General features: G+C 64.1%; 9 protein-coding genes across 9 annotated transcripts; 6 read left to right on the forward strand and 3 right to left on the reverse strand.

Annotated features, from left to right (window-relative positions):
• Positions 1 to 74: 74 nt before the first annotated feature.
• nop2 (25S rRNA (cytosine-C(5))-methyltransferase nop2) lies at positions 75 to 2,356 on the forward strand (the record flags this gene model as incomplete). The annotated part of the gene is made up of 4 exons (XM_062775531.1): positions 75 to 379; positions 429 to 524; positions 560 to 2,160; positions 2,208 to 2,356. The coding sequence occupies exons 1-4, from the start codon at positions 150 to 152 to the stop codon at positions 2,354 to 2,356; spliced, it is 2,076 nt and encodes a 691-aa protein (XP_062631515.1). The 5' UTR covers positions 75 to 149.
• On the reverse strand, positions 845 to 3,588 carry mat2b (Methionine adenosyltransferase 2 subunit beta; the record flags this gene model as incomplete). Its single annotated transcript, XM_062775532.1, has 7 exons — positions 845 to 2,160; positions 2,208 to 2,715; positions 2,752 to 2,853; positions 2,893 to 3,196; positions 3,247 to 3,293; positions 3,334 to 3,501; positions 3,543 to 3,588. The coding sequence occupies 6 exons, from the start codon at positions 3,586 to 3,588 to the stop codon at positions 2,438 to 2,440; spliced, it is 945 nt and encodes a 314-aa protein (XP_062631516.1). The 3' UTR covers positions 845 to 2,160; positions 2,208 to 2,437.
• A 206-nt stretch (positions 3,589 to 3,794) lies between these two features.
• TBCB (Tubulin-folding cofactor B) lies at positions 3,795 to 4,657 on the forward strand. The gene is made up of 4 exons (XM_062775533.1): positions 3,795 to 4,035; positions 4,103 to 4,202; positions 4,243 to 4,489; positions 4,530 to 4,657. Exons 1-4 carry the CDS (start codon positions 3,802 to 3,804, stop codon positions 4,648 to 4,650), a joined length of 702 nt encoding a protein of 233 aa, XP_062631517.1. The 5' UTR covers positions 3,795 to 3,801; the 3' UTR covers positions 4,651 to 4,657.
• A 160-nt stretch (positions 4,658 to 4,817) lies between these two features.
• Positions 4,818 to 6,091, reverse strand: LOC62_07G008991 (uncharacterized protein; the record flags this gene model as incomplete). The annotated part of the gene is made up of 3 exons (XM_062775534.1): positions 4,818 to 5,060; positions 5,087 to 5,746; positions 5,792 to 6,091. 3 exons carry the CDS (start codon positions 6,089 to 6,091, stop codon positions 4,818 to 4,820), a joined length of 1,203 nt encoding a protein of 400 aa, XP_062631518.1.
• A 386-nt stretch (positions 6,092 to 6,477) lies between these two features.
• On the forward strand, positions 6,478 to 7,264 carry LOC62_07G008992 (uncharacterized protein; the record flags this gene model as incomplete). Its single annotated transcript, XM_062775535.1, has 4 exons — positions 6,478 to 6,907; positions 6,942 to 7,063; positions 7,101 to 7,158; positions 7,200 to 7,264. 4 exons carry the CDS (start codon positions 6,478 to 6,480, stop codon positions 7,262 to 7,264), a joined length of 675 nt encoding a protein of 224 aa, XP_062631519.1.
• A 12-nt stretch (positions 7,265 to 7,276) lies between these two features.
• On the reverse strand, positions 7,277 to 8,264 carry LOC62_07G008993 (uncharacterized protein; the record flags this gene model as incomplete). The annotated part of the gene is made up of 4 exons (XM_062775536.1): positions 7,277 to 7,321; positions 7,358 to 7,710; positions 7,757 to 7,964; positions 8,011 to 8,264. The coding sequence occupies 4 exons, from the start codon at positions 8,262 to 8,264 to the stop codon at positions 7,303 to 7,305; spliced, it is 834 nt and encodes a 277-aa protein (XP_062631520.1). The 3' UTR covers positions 7,277 to 7,302.
• A 191-nt stretch (positions 8,265 to 8,455) lies between these two features.
• On the forward strand, positions 8,456 to 10,451 carry rft1 (Oligosaccharide translocation protein rft1; the record flags this gene model as incomplete). The annotated part of the gene is made up of 4 exons (XM_062775537.1): positions 8,456 to 9,174; positions 9,226 to 9,374; positions 9,566 to 10,271; positions 10,358 to 10,451. The coding sequence occupies 4 exons, from the start codon at positions 8,456 to 8,458 to the stop codon at positions 10,440 to 10,442; spliced, it is 1,659 nt and encodes a 552-aa protein (XP_062631521.1). The 3' UTR covers positions 10,443 to 10,451.
• Positions 10,452 to 12,012: 1,561 nt separating this feature from the next.
• On the forward strand, positions 12,013 to 17,548 carry LOC62_07G008995 (uncharacterized protein; the record flags this gene model as incomplete). The annotated part of the gene is made up of 2 exons (XM_062775538.1): positions 12,013 to 17,187; positions 17,499 to 17,548. Exons 1-2 carry the CDS (start codon positions 12,444 to 12,446, stop codon positions 17,546 to 17,548), a joined length of 4,794 nt encoding a protein of 1,597 aa, XP_062631522.1. The 5' UTR covers positions 12,013 to 12,443.
• Positions 17,549 to 17,584: 36 nt separating this feature from the next.
• gpn2 (GPN-loop GTPase 2) lies at positions 17,585 to 18,920 on the forward strand (the record flags this gene model as incomplete). Its single annotated transcript, XM_062775539.1, has 3 exons — positions 17,585 to 18,203; positions 18,246 to 18,406; positions 18,446 to 18,920. The coding sequence occupies 3 exons, from the start codon at positions 17,585 to 17,587 to the stop codon at positions 18,788 to 18,790; spliced, it is 1,125 nt and encodes a 374-aa protein (XP_062631523.1). The 3' UTR covers positions 18,791 to 18,920.
• Between the last annotated feature and the right edge of the window lie 66 nt (positions 18,921 to 18,986).

Below are 18,986 nucleotides of genomic sequence, written 5' to 3' on the forward strand. Positions count from 1 at the left end.
TCAGTGGCAAGTGTGTTTTGATAAGAAAATTTACACGTCAGGGAGCCACAAAAGTTGAAGATGACTTCCTCCACTTTTGGTCCAGCCGACAACTAGAGACTACTGCATCTCAACCCCCTCTCACACCACACCCATCACACAAACATAGCATGGGACGCAAGGCCAGGAACAAGCAGGCGCCGCCTACCCCCTTGCCTGGATCGGACCTCGACAAGTCGAAGAAGTCCAAGGGGAAGAAGAAGGCGCCCTCCACTGCCAACCCGGCCAAGGCCGTCAAGGCGACTTCGCTGCCCACGCCCGGCAAGGCCCGCAAGCCGCGCGTCAAGGCTGTGGACCGCGTCGACGACGACAGTGATGCTGAGGAGGCTCTCCAGCAGGGGTAGGTGCTGGCTTGGTGTGCGGCAGGAACAACACTAACAGCCAACCAGTGACTGGTCAGACGAGGAGGACGAGGTGCCAGTGAAGAACGCCAAGAAGCAGCCCAAGGAGAAGAAGGGCAAGAAGGCCAAGGCTGCCGCCGACTCGTGAGTGAGATCCCATGGCCACGGCTAACCCTCAGTGACGACGACTTGGACAACGGACCCGCCAAGGAGCTCGTGTTCACCGACTCGGAGGACGAGGCCGACATCAACGGCGGCAAGGAGAGCCTGCCTGCCGGTCTGCACGACTTCGACCTCGACGAGGCGCCCGAGGAGGATGACGACGAGGACGACGAGGTGCTCGGCGACGAGTTCCCCGAGTTTGACGTCGAGGACGACGAGTTCATGGAGGAGGACGACGAGGCGGACAGCGCCTTCGCTTCGGACGAGGAGGACGCAGACGGAGACGCGGCCATGGCTGAGGGCGACGACGAGGACGACGATGAGGATGGCGCGATCCAGACCAACCTTGAGGACGACCTCGAAGAGAGCTACACCCTCCCTGCGGTCGACGGCATCGAGGAGGAGCACGAACACGGCGTGTCCCTGCGCGACGTTGAGCAGCGCATGCGCTGGCTCGTCGGCGTCTGCAGCGGCAAGGACGACAAGACGTCGATCGGCGTGCCCGGCAAGTCTAGGTCCGACCACCTCGTCCAGCTCGAGCACGACATTGCGACGTACTTTGGCTACAACCACTTCCTGGTCAACAAGCTCATGCGCCTGTTCACGGCCGACGAGGCGCTTGCCTTCTTCGAGTCCAACGAGTCCCCTCGCCCTGTTACCATCCGTGCCAACACGCTCCGGACACGCCGACGTGACCTCGCCCAGGCGCTCATCAACCGCGGCGCCAACCTTGAGCCCATTGGCAAGTGGTCCAAGGTCGGCCTGCAGGTGTTCGAGTCGCCCGTGCCTATCGGTGCTACGCCAGAGTACCTGGCTGGCCACTACATGCTCCAGGCTGCGTCGTCGTTCCTGCCTGTTATCGCGCTCGCTCCCCAGCCTGGAGAGCGTGTCCTCGACATGGCGTCGGCTCCTGGAGGCAAGACGACTTACATTTCCGCCCTGTTGCAAAACACTGGTGTCGTGTTCGCCAACGACAGCAACAAGGCCCGCACAAAGTCGCTGACTGCCAACGTCCACCGCATGGGCTGCAAGAACGTTGTCGTCTGCAACTACGACGCGCGCGAGTTCCCAAGAGTCATGGGCGGCTTTGACCGTGTGCTCCTCGACGCGCCATGCTCGGGCACCGGTGTCATCAGCAAGGACGCCAGTGTCAAGGTGAACAAGAGCGAGCGCGACTTCCAGCTGCTCGCCCACCTGCAGAAGCAGCTCATCCTGTGTGCGCTCGACTCGGTCAACGCCAACTCTGCAACGGGCGGCTACGTCGTCTACTCGACGTGTTCGGTGACTGTTGACGAGAACGAGAGCGTGGTCGACTACGCGCTCCGCAAGCGCCCACACTGCAAGCTCGTTTCCACGGGCCTCGAGTTTGGTGTCGAGGGCTTCACGTCGTTTGAGGGCAAGCACTTCAACCCTACTGTCAACCTCACGCGCCGATACTACCCCCACAAGCACAACATGGACGGTTTCTTTGTCGCCAAGTTCAAGGTCGGCAAGCGCGGCAAGAAGGCGACCGAGGCCGAGGAGGAGGAGGAGGTCACGGGCGACATTGTGCCCGAGGGACAGGAGGAGCCCAAGAAGGCCGTGTTCGACGCTGCCGAGGACGACGCCATCATCAAGGGTGAGTTGGGCTTGGGAGCAGTGAGGGCCGTGCTAACAGCAAACCAGAGGGCAAGCGCGTCCACCTCCTCAAGACCAAGGGCATCAAGATTGCCAAGGACAAGAGCGCGGCGCCCGCCAAGGCCGCACCTAGCTCGAGCGGCCAGATCAAGACGGCCAAGAGCAAAAAGGTGACTGAGAAGAGGCGGCAAAAGTAGGCGGCGGGTTGCGGCGGGGCGGACATGGCATGGTTTCTATATCTAGATCGAGATGCACTCTCATACTTGTGCTTTTTTGCCTCACTTGTGCTCGGCGGCAAGATACTCGGGCCACCACTGGGTGAACGGCTTCTCCTCGGCAGTGCTGACGCCGAGCTCCTCGAGCGCGGCGACGCTGAGCTCCGTGTTCCACGGGCGCTCGGTCTGGCCGGGCTTGGTCTCTGGCTTGGCCGACACGGGCGTGACGTGGTCGAGGGGCAGGTCGAGCGCGCGGGCGATGACCTGCGTCATCTCCCACTTTGTCATCTGGGGGCCGGTGGAGCGGAAGTGAAGGATCGGGGGGAGCGGGCGAGTGAGGTCTGGTGTGTGTGAGCTTTGCCAACGCCGCAACTCACGCGCCAGGTCGTACAGCACCCGCGCGACGTCGTCCACGTTGGTGGGGTTACGAATCTGGTAGTGGTCCATAGTGTACGTTTTCCCGCTCTGGTCCTTGACCACTGTGGTGCGTGGTCAGCCGCGCCTTTTCAGTGGCTCACCGTCAACGAGCACATTCACCGCGCTCTCGGCATTGTACTCTGCGCGTCCGAAGAGCACAGGCACGCGCAAGCTCGCCGAGTTTGCGCCGCCCTCACGCGACGCGACGACGGCCTCCTCGCCCGCGAGCTTTTGCCGCCCGTACATCTGCAGCGGGTCGGGCGTGTGGTGCACCTCGTACGGCGGCGCGCGGCCGCTGAACACGTAGTCTGTCGAGATGTACAGCAGCGTGAAGCCGTGCTTCTTTGCCAGCTCGCCGAGATGCGCAGAGGTCGCGACGTTGATGCGTTCCGCCGCGGCGGGGTTCTGCGCGTCGTGTGAGCTGCGATGGAACGTGGACTGTGAAGCTCGCTCACCGCCTCGGCGACGTCGGGCCGACGCTCAGCGGCAGCGTGCACGACGACTGAGATCGGGTCAGCGCGAACGCCGGCGGGGGTACGCACCGTCCACCTTGGTCTTGTCGAAGAACGCCTCGACCGCCGCAGTGTCCGTCAGGTCGAGCTTGGTGTATCGCTTGTCGCTGTCCGCACGCGTAAACGCCAGCGGGATGACGGCGTCCCCGCGCTTCGTGAACGCGGCGGTGACGGCGCGGCCGAGGAGGCCAGACGCGCCTGGCGTTGGTTAGTGGGTCACAAGGGGAGCTAGGACATACCAGTCACGACGACGACTTTGGGGGCTGCTTCTTTCGCGGCGCTCATGGCGATGTGGGAAGTGAGTACAACGCTCGACGAGGTGCCGGCGGATGAAGAGCCACGATGGGAGCGGAGCAACCAGCCAGGCACGTCAACAAGGCTTGCCACGTGGGGCGCACGGGCCGACGCGAGGTGGAGGTGGGTAGGCTGACTGACACGGTGACTTTGTGGAACGACGACGATCTCGTTGACTTGCAACCACACACACGCCCACACAGCATGCCCCTCACGTCCTTCTTCGTCTCGTCGCCCGACACGCACAGCGAGCGCAGGCTCGACTCGGACCTGACGGTCGCGCAGCTCAAGGACAAGCTCGTGCCGATTACGGGCATTGCACAGCAGTGGCAGGTGCTGAGCCTGCACGCGAGCGACGACGGGCCGGCGATCGCGCAGCTTGTTGATGATGGGGCGACGCTGGCGAGTTATGGCCTGAGGGAGTTTTACGTCGTCAAGGTGGGTCTGGCGGCGGCTCGTCGCCTCCCTTCCCCCTCCCCGCACACCTCGCTGACGCTCGGCTTAGGTCGCCAACACCGACCCCAATGCCCGGCCCGGCGAGTACACCGACGTGTCGGCCGTGGACAAGTTTGAGCTCACGCCCGCCGAGTACGAGGCGCGGAATGGTGAGCTGATACGCGACGCTCGCAGCTCACACGCACGCAGACACCGTGCTGTCCCACCTCAAGGCCAACAAGCTCGGCCGGTTCGCCGACGTGCCCGAGAACCTGACGCACGCGCCGCCCGCCGCCGTGCCCTCCACGCTCAAGGTCGGCGCGCGCGTCGAGATCTCACCGGACGGCGGTTTGACCAAGCGCGGGACGGTGCGCTTTGTCGGGCTGGCGGATATCGGCAAGGGCGGCGTCTGGGTCGGCGTCGAGCTCGACGAGCCAACCGGCAAGGGCGACGGAGCGTGAGTGCCAGCCAGGACTGGGGACAAGCTGACAATGCAGGGTCGACGGCCACCGCTACTTCTCCGCTGCACCCAAGCACGCCGCGTTTGTGCGCCCAGACAAGGTCACCGTCGGCGACTTCCCCGAGGAGGACCTCCTGGCGTCCGACGACGAGATTTAAGTATACGATGCATTGGTCTAATGTACAGTGGTGGTCGGGGCGAGGTCTCGGTCATGGTCATGGGAAGCGGTGGCCGCGGTGGCATGCTGATGTGAATCTTCGTCTGGTCGCCTTGTACGCTGTAGGCTGTCAGTTTCTGTCCGCGACGCCAGCCTCACCTCGTATCACTACTCGGCACAAGACCCGCACGTCGTCACCTCGCCGGTCTTCAGGGGGCACCAGCACGTCTCGCACAACGTCGCGGAGCGCTTGCTACGCGAACTGAGGCTAATCTTGGTACGCGTCGGCGCGCCTTCGAAACTGCTCGAAGCCTTGCGCTTGGTACCGCCGGCTTTGGTGGCAGAGGCGTTGGTGGCAGAGGCCTTGGTGGCGGCGGTCTTGGTGGCAGTGGTCTTGGTGGCAGCGGCAGCCTTCGTGGCGGCAGCACGGGTCGGACGCTTCCCCTTAGCTGTCTTGTTGTTCTCGTCCTCGTCCTTGATGTTGAGGTCGTCCTCGTCCTTGATATTGAGATCGTCGCCCGAGTCCGAGCCCGAGGCGGTGGACTCGTCGTCCGAGAGCACGTATTAGTCTGGGCGCCGTCATCGGCCTTGGATTTGGTGTAGTCCGACGTCTCCACCTCAGGCTTGACCTCGGCCACCTCGACCTCGTCGTCGTGGTCGCTCTCCTCGGTGGGCTCGGCCTTGACCATGCGCGTGCGACGCAGGACCTTGACCTGGCTCTCCTCGAAGTACTCCTCGTCGTCGTCGACCTTGATCGCGTCGCGGTCTTCGTCCTTGACGTCGTCGGTGTGCTCGGTCTTGACCTCGTCGGTCTGTTCCGTCTTGACCTCGTCGGCGTCGCCTTCCTCCGGGGCCGGGGTGAGGGACGGCTTCTCCTCCGCCACGACCTCGTCGTCCACAGTGTCGCCAGTGACGCTCGTCATGGGCTCCTCTTCCTCCTCCGCGGGGTCCTCGCCTTCCTCCATCTCGACGTCGTCGCCACCCTCGCCTTCCTCCACCTCGCCTTCCTCCACCTCGTCGTAGAGGATGTCGAGCTCATCCTCGGTCGGCTCGTCGACCCACAGCGCGCGGCCGTTCTTGAGCGCAGGGAAGATGACCTGGGGAGGTCAGCTCCTCTGCAAGAATTGCTAAGCTGAACTCACGTTATGGTACATGGAATGGATCTGGGTCCCGGTCATCTCCCCTGCGGCAGCCTTCTTCTTTCCGCCCTTGGTTTTGCCCTCGCTCGCGGCGAGGCTGACGGAGAGCGCGTGCCAGTCGGCCGTCTTGGTCGCCTCGAGCTTGGCCACGATGATCTTGAGGACGAGCGACTTGTCTAGCTGCAGTTGGGCTGGGGGAGATGTGGCGCGCGACGGCTCGGCCTTGGCCTTGGCCTTGGGCTCAACCTTGGGCTTGGGATTGGGCTTGGGCTTTGTGCCGCGCTTGTTAATCGACACTGGCATTGTGGTAAGATGATGAGAGGAGGGTCAGTCGTTGGTAGTGAGGTGAGGTGAGAGATGGAAAGAAGGAGATGGGGATAGCAGGACGAAAGGGGGGTGAAGAGGAGGAGTAGTGGACGAGGGAAGGCGAGGAAGACGAGGAAGACGAGGGAAGGTGGGGAAGGTCCTGCTGATCATGACATTGCGCCCCGCCCACACGGCGCCCACACACCTCACCCCACCGGCCTCACCAGAGCACACACACGGCGTCATCTCGTCATCCCCCCCAGTCCAGCCAGGCCAGTCCAGCCCCTCACTCTCGCTCGAGTCGTGCCCGCCCCATTCCCCCCCAACTCCCATGACTCCTCGTCACCTCACTTCCTCCCACTTCCCTCACTCCACCAAGCACAATGCCCAAGGCGACCCGCGAGTCGACACCCCGCGCACACCCGTACGCCACGCGCGACGACGAGGCCAAGCTCGAGCTCCCTGGCCCCGGTTTGACCGAGCACAACCTCAAGGTATTCCAGGCGCAGCTGCTCGCGAGCTCTCGCGCGCCACCGTCGAGCGCGGTCAACACGTCCCAGGGCTCGGCGGCCACGCCCACCCCGGCGCCGAAGGAGAAGAAGGCCAAGGTGACCAAGGACGTCAAGCCCAAAGTCAAGGCCGAGCCCAAGGCCAAGGAAGACAAGGGCACGCCGAAGGGCGGGTACGACCGCGCCCTGCTCGTGAGCGAGGTCAGCAAGGTCAACTTTCCACTCGGCGTCTGTAGAGCTGACAGCCAGGCAACCAATGCCAATTACACGGCCCTCGCTGCCGAGGTCGGCAAGACGGCGACGCGTGAGCTGGTATGTCCGGATGCAGCTGATCCCAGAATGCAAGGACACATGGCGCAAGACTGTCTTCCCCGCACTCCTCGCGGGGCGCGAGTGGGCGACCGACGGCGCGGGCTGGAGCGGCGCAATGAAGCGCAAGCTCGTCGCCGAGGTGCTGGGTGTGAGTTGCCAATAGTGGCCGGACAGGCTGACGGCAGACGGCCAAGCCGGCGTGGGAGGACGTGGCGCGTCAGTTCCCGGAGCGCACCAAGACGCGTGAGTACCGGCCTACGAACGCACGAGCTGACGCCGCGCAGAGGTGGTCGACGTGTGGCGCAAGGTCGTGCTGCCCCGTCTCCTCAAGGGCCAGCCGCTGGCGTAGCACGTGTCCAAAGTACAACATCGATGCAGAATGCAAAGTTACAGCCTGCTCGCCGCGCTGGGGTCAGCTGCCCGCGGCGCGGAGGTGCCTCACTCGTCGCTGATCCAGCTATCCACGGCGGCGATGAGCTGGCGCGCGTCCTGCGCCCGCGCGTAAAAGTGCCCGCACCCTTCGATCTCGGTACGCACGATACGCTCCTTCTCGTCCCCGCCGAGCTGGCGCAGCGTCTCGGCGCCGGTAAAGTCGTCTGCTGTGCCATACACCAGCCAGAGGCTGCGCGGTGTCGTGTCTCCCAGTGCGGCTTCGAGGCCCTGCGCGAATGAAGGGCCAGAGAGGAGCGTGAGGGCCTTGAAGAGCGTTGGCGCGGGCGAGAGGAGCATCGTGCGCTTCACCCCCGCTTCTGGGCGCGGCGCGTTCAGCGCCAGTAACGTGCCGTACGAGTATCCCTAGGGCCAGTTAGTGCGGGTCAGTGGCCAGCAGGCAGCAACTTACAAGCCGGTACAGCTTTGGCCGGCCGACCAGCCCCGCGACGGCAGCCTCGACAGCAGCAAAGTCGTCTGCGTCGTGCCCGATCCCAAAGCCGAGCCACGCGCCTGACCCGCCCGAGGCGCCAACACCGCGCACGTTGAACGTGGCCACGAGCGCCGTGTCGCCGACGGCGCTGCCCAACACGGCGGAGGGCACGTGCTCGGCGACCACCCTGGCGGAGGTCAGCTCAACGCCCCCCTGCCCCTGCCACGACCCACGGGAAGAGCATGTTCCCGCCGAGCTTGGCCCACGGATGCGCGGCCGTCACGACCCGCGTAATGTCGCTGAGCGCCTTGCGCGCGCCGCCGGGCAGTTCGGCGATCGGGCTCGGCCGCGAGCTGGTCGAGGTCGAGACCGGCGCGAACGCGCCCACGGTGGCCACGAGCGCTGGGGGCAGGTAGATGCGCGTTTCGATCGCCACGGAGGCCGTGGAGGAGGGCACGAGGAGGTGCAGGTGTGGTCTGAGGGCCATGGCGGATGGATGGGTGAGGTCGAGATTGCGATACCGCCGATGACGACACGGACTTCAAGTTTCAGCTTCACGCGTTCGCAGTCGCCCACCTCCACCCTCCAACTCCACGTCCACGTCTGTCTCCAAAGTCAACCAAGTCGCATCTTGCATCTCGCCGCAAGGCAACACCTCGGCGTCACGCACTTGCCAACATGACCGCAGAGGACAAGTCTCAGGCAGCGGCCCCGGCCGCCGCCTCCCCCGGCGCGCTAGCCCGCGCCCTCATCCTCCTGCAGCTCCTCTCCCGCCTGCTAACCTTCGGCCTCAACCAGGTACTCGTCCGCCTCGCGCCGCCAAGCGTGTTCGGTACCGCTGCGATCCAGTTTGATCTGGTCGCGTCGACGATTCTGTTCCTCTCGCGCGAGGGGGTGCGGAATGCGCTTTTGCGGGGCGGCGGCAGCGGCGCGGAGCGGAGCGACGCGTCGAAGCAGGACGACGACGCCGCCGAGGCCCGCGACCGCGGCGACCGCCTGAGCGCGCCAGATGCAGCACTCGCTGCCCTCCCCCTGCGCCTCGGGCTCGGCGTCGCCAGCGCCGCCGTCGCGCTGTACCTGTACACCGCGCCCAGCTCCACCACGTCCCAGGCCGACTTCTACCCCGCGCTCGCGCTGTACGTCGCCGCGGCGCTCGCCGAGCTGTCCGTCGAGCCGCTGTACGTGCGCGCGCTGCGCGCGAGCAACATCCGCGTGCGTGTCCAAGCAGAAGGGGGCATGGCGATCGTGCGCGCCGTCGTGGCGTGTGCTTGCCTTGTCGCGGACCGGAGCGGGACGCACGCGCTGCTTGGGTTCGCGGCGGGACACTTTGCCGGCGCTGCGTGGCTCGCTGGGCGGTATTTGTGGGAGTATGGCGCGCCGGCACTGCTGTCGACAAGGTAAGCTGCCACTGACAGCCAGACGCAAGCGAGACACTGACGCTTGCCCAGCTCCTACAACCCCACGACGTACGCCCTCGCCCTCGCCAACACGCGCCAGAGCGTAGTCAAGCACGTGTTGACAGAGGCCGACCGTATTGCGGTCGGATACATCTCGCCGCTCGGCGACCAGGGCGGGTACGCCGTGGCCATGAACTATGGTACGTAGGGTGGGGTCGGATGTGGCGGCGCCGTCTTGGCCCCTGGCGAGATCCTGTTCCGACAGGCCCTTTGCGCCACGGCGCGCTGTGGGAATCTCGGCGCGGCGGTGCGGCGGCGCCGCCCGCGGCGGGGGGTGACGCCGAGCGCCGGGCGCCTCACACGACCATCCGATGCACGCTGACCGCGCCAGGCTCGCTCGTCGCGCGAATCATCTTCCAGCCAGTCGAGGAGACGCTCCTGCTGCACTGGTCGCGCGCCCTAGATGCCCCGGCCACAGTGCCACTGCTCACACTTGCCCTCCGCCTCTCGAGCCACCTCGCGCTCCTGCTGCCCGTGTTTGTTCCGCCGCTGCTGCCACTCGTGCTCCCGTTCCTCCTGCCTCGGCGGTACACGGCCGAGACGAGCGCGGGGCTCACGCTCCAGACGTACCTCGCGGCCTACCTCCCGCTGCTGAGTCTCAACGGCATCCTCGAGGCGTTCCACGCGGCGAGTGCCACGCCGGCGCAGGTGGCGCGCCAGGCAAAAGTCATGATCGCGAGTTCGGGCGTGTTCGCCCTCTGCCTGTGGGCGCTGGCGCGGGGAACTATCGTCGCGGTGACTACCGAGCAGGCGCTCATCTACGCGTCGTGCAGCGCCATGCTCGTGCGTATCGCTTATGCGCTCGTGCACGCGCGTGCCGTCGTCAGGCAGCAGCAGCCGGGCTCGGCATTCCTCAAGATCGGTACCGTGCTGCCAAAGTGGCCCGTACGGATCGCGGTTGTGGTGCTGGGCGGGCTGGTGTGGGCTGCAAGTGCCCGTCTTGCGCGCCTTGGCGACAACCCCGGGCCGTCGTTACGCAACCAGGTACTCCTGCTCGCCCTCGGCGGTGGGGCGGGCGCCATTGTGCTCGGACTAATGTGAGTTTGTGATCGTTGTTGGGTGGTGGTTGGTTGGTTGGCGCGTGCGTGCGTACGCTGACACGGCGCGTCCCTCTGCATTGCAGCTTTGTTGTTGAAAAGGCCGATATCGCAGCTGTTGGTCGGGCACTCAAGGCAAGCAGCACTGGCAGCACTGGCAAAGTAGACTAGACAATAGAGTTCCATCAAAGTTTCGCAACAGGTGCATGGCATTATCCCGTGATGATCCCGCGTGTCGTGGGATACAGGCACTGATGAGACGAGCAGCTAGCAGTGACAATAACAAGATAAGCACGTTGTGCAAGGGTGGTTTCTGCGGGGTGGGCTGGGCCGGCAGTGGGCAGACGGGGTGAAGGTGGGCCGCGGGCCGTGGGCAGGCCGAGCAGGTCCACCGCCGCGGTGTGCACATTACAGTTGTTAGTTGACCCGATGCGCCGGACGTCGTCAGTGCAGTAGGCCACCAACCTCTGGTGCGGTGCCGGTGAGTAATCAGTCGTTCCTTTCTAAGTAGATCTATGCACGGTGGCCACCGATTAGTACGTCGTACGCTGCTCGGCACCAGCTCGGCGGAAGCGAACGAGCTGCCACCCAGCGGGCGGGTTGACTGCAAACGGCAGGGGCCGCAAGCAGGCAGGTGTTTTTGTCCCTAGCACACTATTTTGCCCCTGGAAGTCTCTCTGGCCGCGCACCTCGGCACTGCCCAATTTGGCCGTGCACGTCGCCTGCAGGGAGCGAGCGAACAATCGGGAAGAGGCAAGAGACACGCCGGCATGCACCAGCGTCGTTGCAGCAGACGACATGCTTGAGCTAGAGAGCCGCAAGGCTTGAGCCTGAGCCTATTGCTTGCTTGCTTGTGGTGCAAGAGGATGTGCATCGGCGCATCGGCCATGCACATGCTCAACGACGACGACAAGACATCATGTCGGCGCCGCCCCCCTTTCCCGGATAGAGCGGGATCGCTCCCTCGCTCGCTCCCTTGCTTGCGGCCCTCGCTCGCTGTATGCATTGTTGATTGCTCCGTGCAGCTGTTTGTTCCCTTTGCCGATCCGACACAGGAGATGTGGATGCCCAGGTGCCAGAGCCGTCGAGCGCAAGCACACCCAAGGGAAGGGTCCTCCGCTACGTAATTTTTGGAACGTCCAACACCCTAAACGACGGTACCGTGCTGTCATACTACTCTGTTCCGCACAGCCAACAAACACTAGCGGGGCGGGGCAGAACGAGAGGAGGAGCAGCAGGAAGGAGCATGCATGCACGACGCTGCTGCTGCTCAACCCCGCATACGCCAGCGAGCAAACGACGAGGAAAAACTATGGGCACCCTGGCTCGTGGCTCGTGGCTCGTGGCTCGTGCTGCATGCTGCCTACAGCGCATGTTTGGGCATGTTGCCATGGCCTAGCTAGTGGCAGGACTTTTGGATCTCTAAACATTGGCACTCTGTTGGTTGTAGTAGCCGTAAACAAGAGCTCTCACCGATCAAGTCGACCTGCAGCAGCAGCACCACCACCACCGTCAGCAGCATCACCAGCATCATCGTCGCCATCACCAGCAGCACAAGCCGACGACGTCAGCGTGATCGCGGGCCCAAGCCACCCAAGATAGCCCGTGAGTGATCAGTCTATTCAATGACCCGCACGGACAAGACAATGGTCGTGCACCACCAGCAACTATCAAAAGTCACGCTCGTCAAAGGCTTTTTTTCGCCATTCAATGCACTCTTCGCGCGCTTGGTTTGTGCTGCGCCGCCGCTGCAGGACGACGAGGCAGAGGCGCCGAGGTGACGGAGGCGGCGGCGGCGGCGGCGCGAGGCGAGGGGTGCAGTGGCCTGGACGCCTCCATCTGCAAGCCACGGCCCGCACCAATTTACCCTCGGCACTCGCCTCGACTCTGCCGCCCCCCCCGCGCGCGCGACGCTATGCGCCTTCATGCATCATCGGCGCGATCACCGGCGCCGGCAAGCAGCCAGCCAGCAGCCAGCAGCAGCGGCCGTTGGCGTGAAACAAAGCCCACTACCCCCCAACAAGCACAGCACCGACTGGCTTGGATAAGACTTTTGTGTCTCCTGTCCATTGCCCGGCGACCTGCTTTTGCCCTTGACCCCCCTCTCTCTCTCTCATGCCTGCACACCACCCTCCTCCTCCTCCTTGAGCATGCCCAGCGCTGACCACTACAATGCTCGCCCACGCCAAACCCAAACCCCTGCCCGCGATACCATCATCGCCCCCGTCGCCGCCTCTCACGCCGCCCTCGACCCAACCATCGACCACGACGGTCGACCTAAACTCGCCTCCAAGCAGCAGCCACCCTGCGCTCGAGCTCGACTTGACAGAGGACGAATCGTCAGACCTCGAAGACGAGGCTGACGTGGACCTCGACCCCCGCCAAAAGGGCCTAATGGCCTCGGTCGCAGGCGGCAGCGGCAGCGGCGGCGGCGCAGGCGGAGGTGCCGTTGCCCCCGAGCCCCATCGCCATCGCCCATGGTTTGGCAACGCGTCAAGGACACACCTGCCCCGCAATAGCCGGCCCAGCACGGGTTCCAGCCGCCTGACAGTCGCAGCAACGAGCACGACCGCAGTCGACAGCGATGGGTTCGTGCCCTACCGCCCGCCGTTTGCTTCGACCTCGGCCGTGAGCCTCTCCCCGCAAATGCAGCCCTCTGGCGCAACGGGGATTGGAATGGCGCCGGCCCCTCCGCCGGCTCGCACGCCAAAACGCTCACTCTTTAGCAATTGGTCGTGGGGCACAAAACGAAAGCAAAAGCAAAAGCTCACCTCGGCGAGCACACCGGTGTTGATAAACCAGTCGCACGCTCCGGCTGGTTTAAAAGTACCACCCGGCGCTTCGGTCCCGTACGGCACAACCCACCTCGGAGCCAAGGCCGCACACGGAGCAACGCTGAGCAATGCCCAGTACGAGCTATACGCCCCATACAATGCCTATGCGCCCCGCGGACAACAGTGGGGCCCGCAGCAGGTCGAAGACTACCAGGGCGTCAATCACTCGTCGTCCGTCTTGACCGGTCTCGTGGCCCCCAAGATGCTCTTTTCACCGATTGCTCGCGATCTCCGAACAGAAAACGGTCGCACTAGCCCATACAGCAGTTCAACGCCCCACCTCCTCAGCATGGGCGGGCTCTCATCGCAGCCCGAGCCGCCCCAGGCAGCTGCTGCTGGTCCCGAGGCGGGGGGACCATCAAATTCACGCCCTTACCCCCGCGTCGGCGAGAACATCTCCACGGGCAACCTCCACGGACAGCACCGGTGGTCGCGATGGCAAGGGTCTTCGGTCACGCTCCACAGCGAGGGCTCGCGGTCGCGTTTAGCCGTGTCGACCATGTGTGACGCTCTCACGTTCCCAAGGCCCCGGATGAACGCCCACGACATTACCCCACCAGAAAGTCCTGCAAACCGCAACAATACCGTCGACGACGACAGCATTGTCGACTTTGGATCGGCGGTGGCTCTCAGCGACGCCCGTGACCAGGAGCGTGAAGAATGGGCCGAGGTCGCGAGCCGTGGACGACGGAGCAGAAGTATCAGGAGTATCCGCCGCTCGTCAGAGGGGTGGAACTCGGACAGAGGCGGCAGCTCCGACTTGCGGTCACGGCCAAGCAACGCGTCAAAACACAGCTTTGGTTCGGGCTCCCAGCGCCGGAGTCGCTCGGCTTCTGGCTCGATCCGCGGCCTCTTTGGCAGCGGTCGGGAACGCCGGCGACGCGGTGACGACTCGGACACCAACGGCAGCGACAGCGACGCATTCACCATCCCTGGCCAGCCCCGCGTTCCCAGGATATCGACGGCGCCGGCCTCGCGCGCGGCCAGCATCCAGACGGAGCGAAGCGACTCGCATCGCTCGTCGAGGAAGCACCGCGGCTTTGGTTCCCAGAGGGGACGATTGCCCAAAAGCACGTCAAGCCCAGCACTATCCTCCGAGGATGACCACTCGAGCACCCCGAAGCGAAGCCTGTCGTTTCGCCACCACACAAAGAGCAACCCCGACCTGCTGGTCGTGCCAAACTCACCGCATCCGCTCCGACGCCGGCCAACTGGACCACCACGTGCGCTGCAGCTTCGCCAGGGAAGCAGCTCGCGCCCGGGGACAGCGCCGACCGTCGTTGTTGGATCGAGCTCGGCAGACTACAGGTCCAACTCGCGCCCAGGGACCGCCCCGCAGGCTGGTGTTCCCGCTTTCGGCGCGTCGGGCTCGTATCCCGCCTACTCCAGGCAAATCAATCGCACCATTGACTTTGCAGAGCCGCATATTGCTGGTCGCAGCCAACCTACCTCGCCACCCCTGTCGCCACTGGATCCCCCGCACATCCCCACGCCGGAGCGCAACTCGCCCTTCAACGCAGAGTTCAACGAGGAGGAGATTGGCTTGGCCATTACGACTGCGGGAGACGTTGCCAGATCGCCGCCTCGCAGTGCCAACACGCGCTTGCCGTTCGACACGCCCCCATCGCCTGGTGGCAGACCGTTCAGCGAGGACCCGAGTTCGGCCCACGCCCGGTACTTGCTCGCCAGACAGCACCGTCGGGATATGACCATTCGCGCGTTCCAGTCGCCGCCTCTGTCGCCCCGACGCGGCGCGCCGGGCAGCCCGCCCATCTATCCCGTGGTGCCCCACTCGGCGCCGGTCCAAGGGTCGTGGACTACGACGTCGCCGACGCGCTCGCCCACAGGCAGCCTCATCCAGAGACCATCGTACCCTACCCCGCGGAGACAGGCGTCCAAGGACCGGGACTCCAAGGCTCTTCCTCCGAGCTCGAGAAGGCCGGCAACCGCGCCGAACGCGTCGGACGGCGCTCCGCCGTTCGCGGGCGAAGTCGCCCCGCCGCTGCCTACACACGGCATTCTGCTCAAGCGCGCCGCCAGTGCCCGACGACCCGCCACCGCGCCGCAGCCGTCGACCGAGCCTCCAGTGCCATTCGGGGACGTCAGATATATGCCTGGCGTCGCGGCTGGGTCTACCGCGACTGCTCTTCTGGTTGCCGCGGCAGAGCTCTCAAACTCGCCGCCATCTACTGGCCGCAGCTCGACGCGTAGAACGCCGCTCGGGACCCCGCCTCTCCAGTCGCTCTTTGCCACTCTGCCAATCACCCCGACTGTCGACGATGGCGTGCCGCCTCTCCCGCCACCTGCTACTGCTCCTGCTCGCATCCCACCGCCGCGTGCTCCTCCCGCTGGCCCTCCTCCTGCCGTTCCGCCATTCCCGCCATCTCGCGGCTCGTCGATGGAGTCTCCTCCGTCACAGTCGCGACAGGGATCGTTACAATCGCGAACAGGGTCGTCACACTCACGTCAGGGATCGTTGCACTCTCGCCAGGGATCTACCAACTCTCGCCAAGGATCCTCTCACTCTCGCCAGGGATCGTTTGGACGCCCCGCCATTCCACCGCTGGCCGTGTTCGCCGCACCATCGCCTCCGCCAGTCGTGCGGCCTTCTACACCAGCTGCTGCGGTGGAGGACCTCGTTGATGGTGCCGGCTCGCCGACTCCTCTGCGTCACGGCGTTGCTGCGCCGTCTGCGCCATTTGCCCCTGCTCGCCCCAGCACGCCGCCGCCGTCTTCGACCCGCCCGGTCGTTATGGACGAGTCACCGACTCCTGTTCGCCAAACCAATGTGTTTGTGCTGGCGCCAGAGAAGTCGCCCGAGACGCCTGCACCAGCTCCGGCCGGCCCTCCCAGCGCCGTGGACATGGCTCTGATCGGCACGCCGTCGCCTCTGTCCCGGTCGCCTCTGACTGCGCTGTTCCAGCGCCAAATGTCGGCGGGCTCTCTTTCGCCTTCGGCTGGTATCGCCGGCTCGGGTGCCGCTGCCACCGCCGCCATGTTGACGACTGAGAGCCGCGAGCCGAGCTTCCGGAGCGTCCGATCGCAGAGGAGCATCCCTACTGCTGTTGGTGTTTTTGGCCCCGAGCTCCACCCTGTTGTCTCGACGACATCGAGCGCTTCGCTGTACGAGGATGCCAATTCTGGTACTGCCACAGAGACGTGGGAGTCGGCGACGGAACGTGGTGCCACGCCACACGACGGCGACGACGACGACCGCCGCAGCATCCACTCGGACCACTCGGGCCGATCAGAGATGACCCTGCCCGACCTGTACCCGGCTTCGTCTGCCAGCGCCTCCGCCAGTGCCCTCTCGCACTACTCTGATGCCAGAGAGGAGCTCGAGCTCGAGTCTGCCGAGGCTCATAGCTCGCAGGCGTCGTCGATCCTCATCGACGAGTCTCAGATGACGCAGCACTCGCACGACGACGAGCACGCCGCGGATCGCTCTACGCTTCTTGCCAGCGATGCTCAGCAGCGCAGCCTGCTCAACTGGCTCGACGTCACGCCTCGTGGAAGCGGCCTCGCTACTGCGCACCGAAGGACAGAATCCCCCGAGGAGGCGTGCAACGAGACGATCGACTTTAGGACGTCGCCGGCGTCTTCGGCCAACTCGTCGCCCCGCCACAGCGTCGACGAGAGCTTTAGGGGTCTCTTCTTCCGTACCCCACAGATTGCCTCGCCTCCCAGAGTGTCGTCTCGCCGTTCGCGCGCTCGCCTTACCGATTCGTTCATCTTCCAGCCTCCGCAGAGTGGCGGCCTCCACCAGGCCATTGGCCTCGGCATTGAGAGCTCGCCTCTGCGCGAAGCCGGTGGCAGCGACGGTACCTTTGCGACCCGCACGCCGCTGCTTGCAGGCGAGCGCATCCCGATCCCCTTCCCTGCGCTCGAGTCGGCCGAGCCCTCTCCAACGACCTCGACGGGCGTTCAGCCCTCATCGCCCTCGGCCTTGCAGCCCTCGCCGTCCATCATCACTCAGGGTCTCGGCATGACGCTCAACTCGAGCAGCAGCCCGACCCTCCCATTCTCCCCCTCGACGTCGTCGTCGTCGTCCATCTCGCGCAACGACTCTTGGATCACCGAGTGTGAGTTTGACCCGGTGCATACATGCATGTTTGCTGACATTTTGTAGCCTACAGAAGCGCCCAAGCTGCTCGCACTGCCACACCCCCTCAATCTCGGCATGGTCATAAACGCCGGGCCACTGCTGAAAATGCTTCCGACAACGTGGTTTCAATGCGTCCACTCGCCACTACATCATTCTCACCAGCAACCTTTGGCGTGTCAACATTTGGTACTGCGCCTGAAGCAACAACAATCTCGACGCCAAAGCCAGACCAAAAGAGCATTGGGTCTTCGGGAACTTCGTCTGCAGGCGTTCTCACACCTAGTCAAGACATTGTGGAGCAGTTCCCCCTCGTCCCACCCGTCCCCCAGGCGCTCTAAGCTCATCCATCCATCCACCATCTCCGCCTCCACAATATGACTGATACTGCCGTCGACGAACCCATGCTCGCTGAGCCTACCGAGCACCACTTGTCGGCTTTCGGGCAGCTCGTCACTGGCCCTCCTGGAGCTGGCAAGTCAACCTACTGCCATGGAATGCACCAGTTTCTCACGGCACTGGGACGACCGGTCAGCATCATCAACCTCGATCCAGCAGTCACCAACCCGCCATACCCTTGCGCCATCTCAATATGCGACCTCATCACACTCGACTCTGTGATGGAGGAGTTTGGCCTTGGGCCCAACGGCGCAATGCTCTACTGCATCGAGTACCTGGAGGCCAACTTTGACTGGCTGCTCGAGCAGCTCGACGCGTTACTGGAGACGCAGGGAGGGAACGGCTACATTGTCATCGACACGCCAGGCCAGGCCGAGCTGTGGACCAACCACAACAGCCTGCGGCATATCGTTGAACGGTTGACGAAACTCGACTACCGGCTCGCGGCGGTCCACCTTACCGATGCCCATGCCATCACCGACGCGTCAAAGTATATTTCGGCGGTGCTGCTTGCGCTTCGTGCGATGCTCCAGCTCGAGATGCCCCATATCAACGTCCTGAGCAAAATCGACATGCTGAATAGCTTTGATAATTTGCGTGAGTGCTAGGGTCGTAAGTTTGACTGTGCTGACCAAGCAGCGTTCAATCTCGATTACTACACCGAGGTGCAGGACTTGTCCTACCTCTTGCGCACGCTCGAGGACGAGCCGCGCGCCAAGCGGTTTGCCAAGCTCAACGCTGCAATGGTCGAGTTGATCGAGGACTTTAGTCTGGTCGGGTTCGAGACGTTGGCCGTGGAGGTGAGCAGCTCATGTGCTTGAGTTGAGCTGACATTTCAGGACAAGGACTCGATGATGCACCTCGTGCGCCTGATTGACAAGGTCACGGGCTACGTGTTCATGCCGGGAGAGGACAACTCGACGACGGCGGAGAATGCGCACGCATTGTTCTCGTCGGCGTCAGGGCTCATCCCCGGCAAGTACCAGGATATCTCTGATATCCAGGAGCGATGGGGCGACCGGCGCGAGGAGTTTGACGAGGCTCAGATGAACGACTGGGAGCAGGAGTGGGCCCATCGGCATCGCCAGCAGGCTGTCAAGGCGGCGGTGGCGCAAGGTGGTGGTGGCAGTGGTGGTGACGCCAGCGGCGACGGCGACGGGCTCAAGGCAGACGACGTGGAGTAGCCCCTCCTACAGCATTTCTTTCTCTCTCTCTATCTCTCTACCACCACATTTGTCGCGATAATTCATGTTGTACGTTCTCGCCGGCCTTTGCATGTGTCTCATAGCATTGAATGCACAATTCACAAACGCGCGGGTGCCTTGGAAACGTCATGAGCGTGAGCGTGGTGCAGCGTGCCGTGCCGTATTCGAGTTAGTT

The sequence above is a fragment of the Vanrija pseudolonga genome, chromosome 7, assembly GCF_020906515.1.
Source record: "Vanrija pseudolonga chromosome 7, complete sequence".
In the NCBI taxonomy this organism is placed as follows: domain Eukaryota; kingdom Fungi; phylum Basidiomycota; class Tremellomycetes; order Trichosporonales; family Trichosporonaceae; genus Vanrija; species Vanrija pseudolonga.

What these genes read in the sequence shown, in the direction of transcription:
- TBCB (XM_062775533.1), top strand. Translation starts at nt 3,802, where the DNA reads ATGCCCCTCACGTCCTTCTTCGTCTCGTCGCCCGACACGCACAGCGAG. An exon ending in GGGAGTTTTACGTCGTCAAG is followed by an intron (nt 4,036 to 4,102) that starts GTGGGTCTGGCG and finishes CGCTCGGCTTAG; the next exon opens with GTCGCCAACACCGACCCCAA. An exon ending in CGAGTACGAGGCGCGGAATG is followed by an intron (nt 4,203 to 4,242) that starts GTGAGCTGATAC and finishes ACACGCACGCAG; the next exon opens with ACACCGTGCTGTCCCACCTC.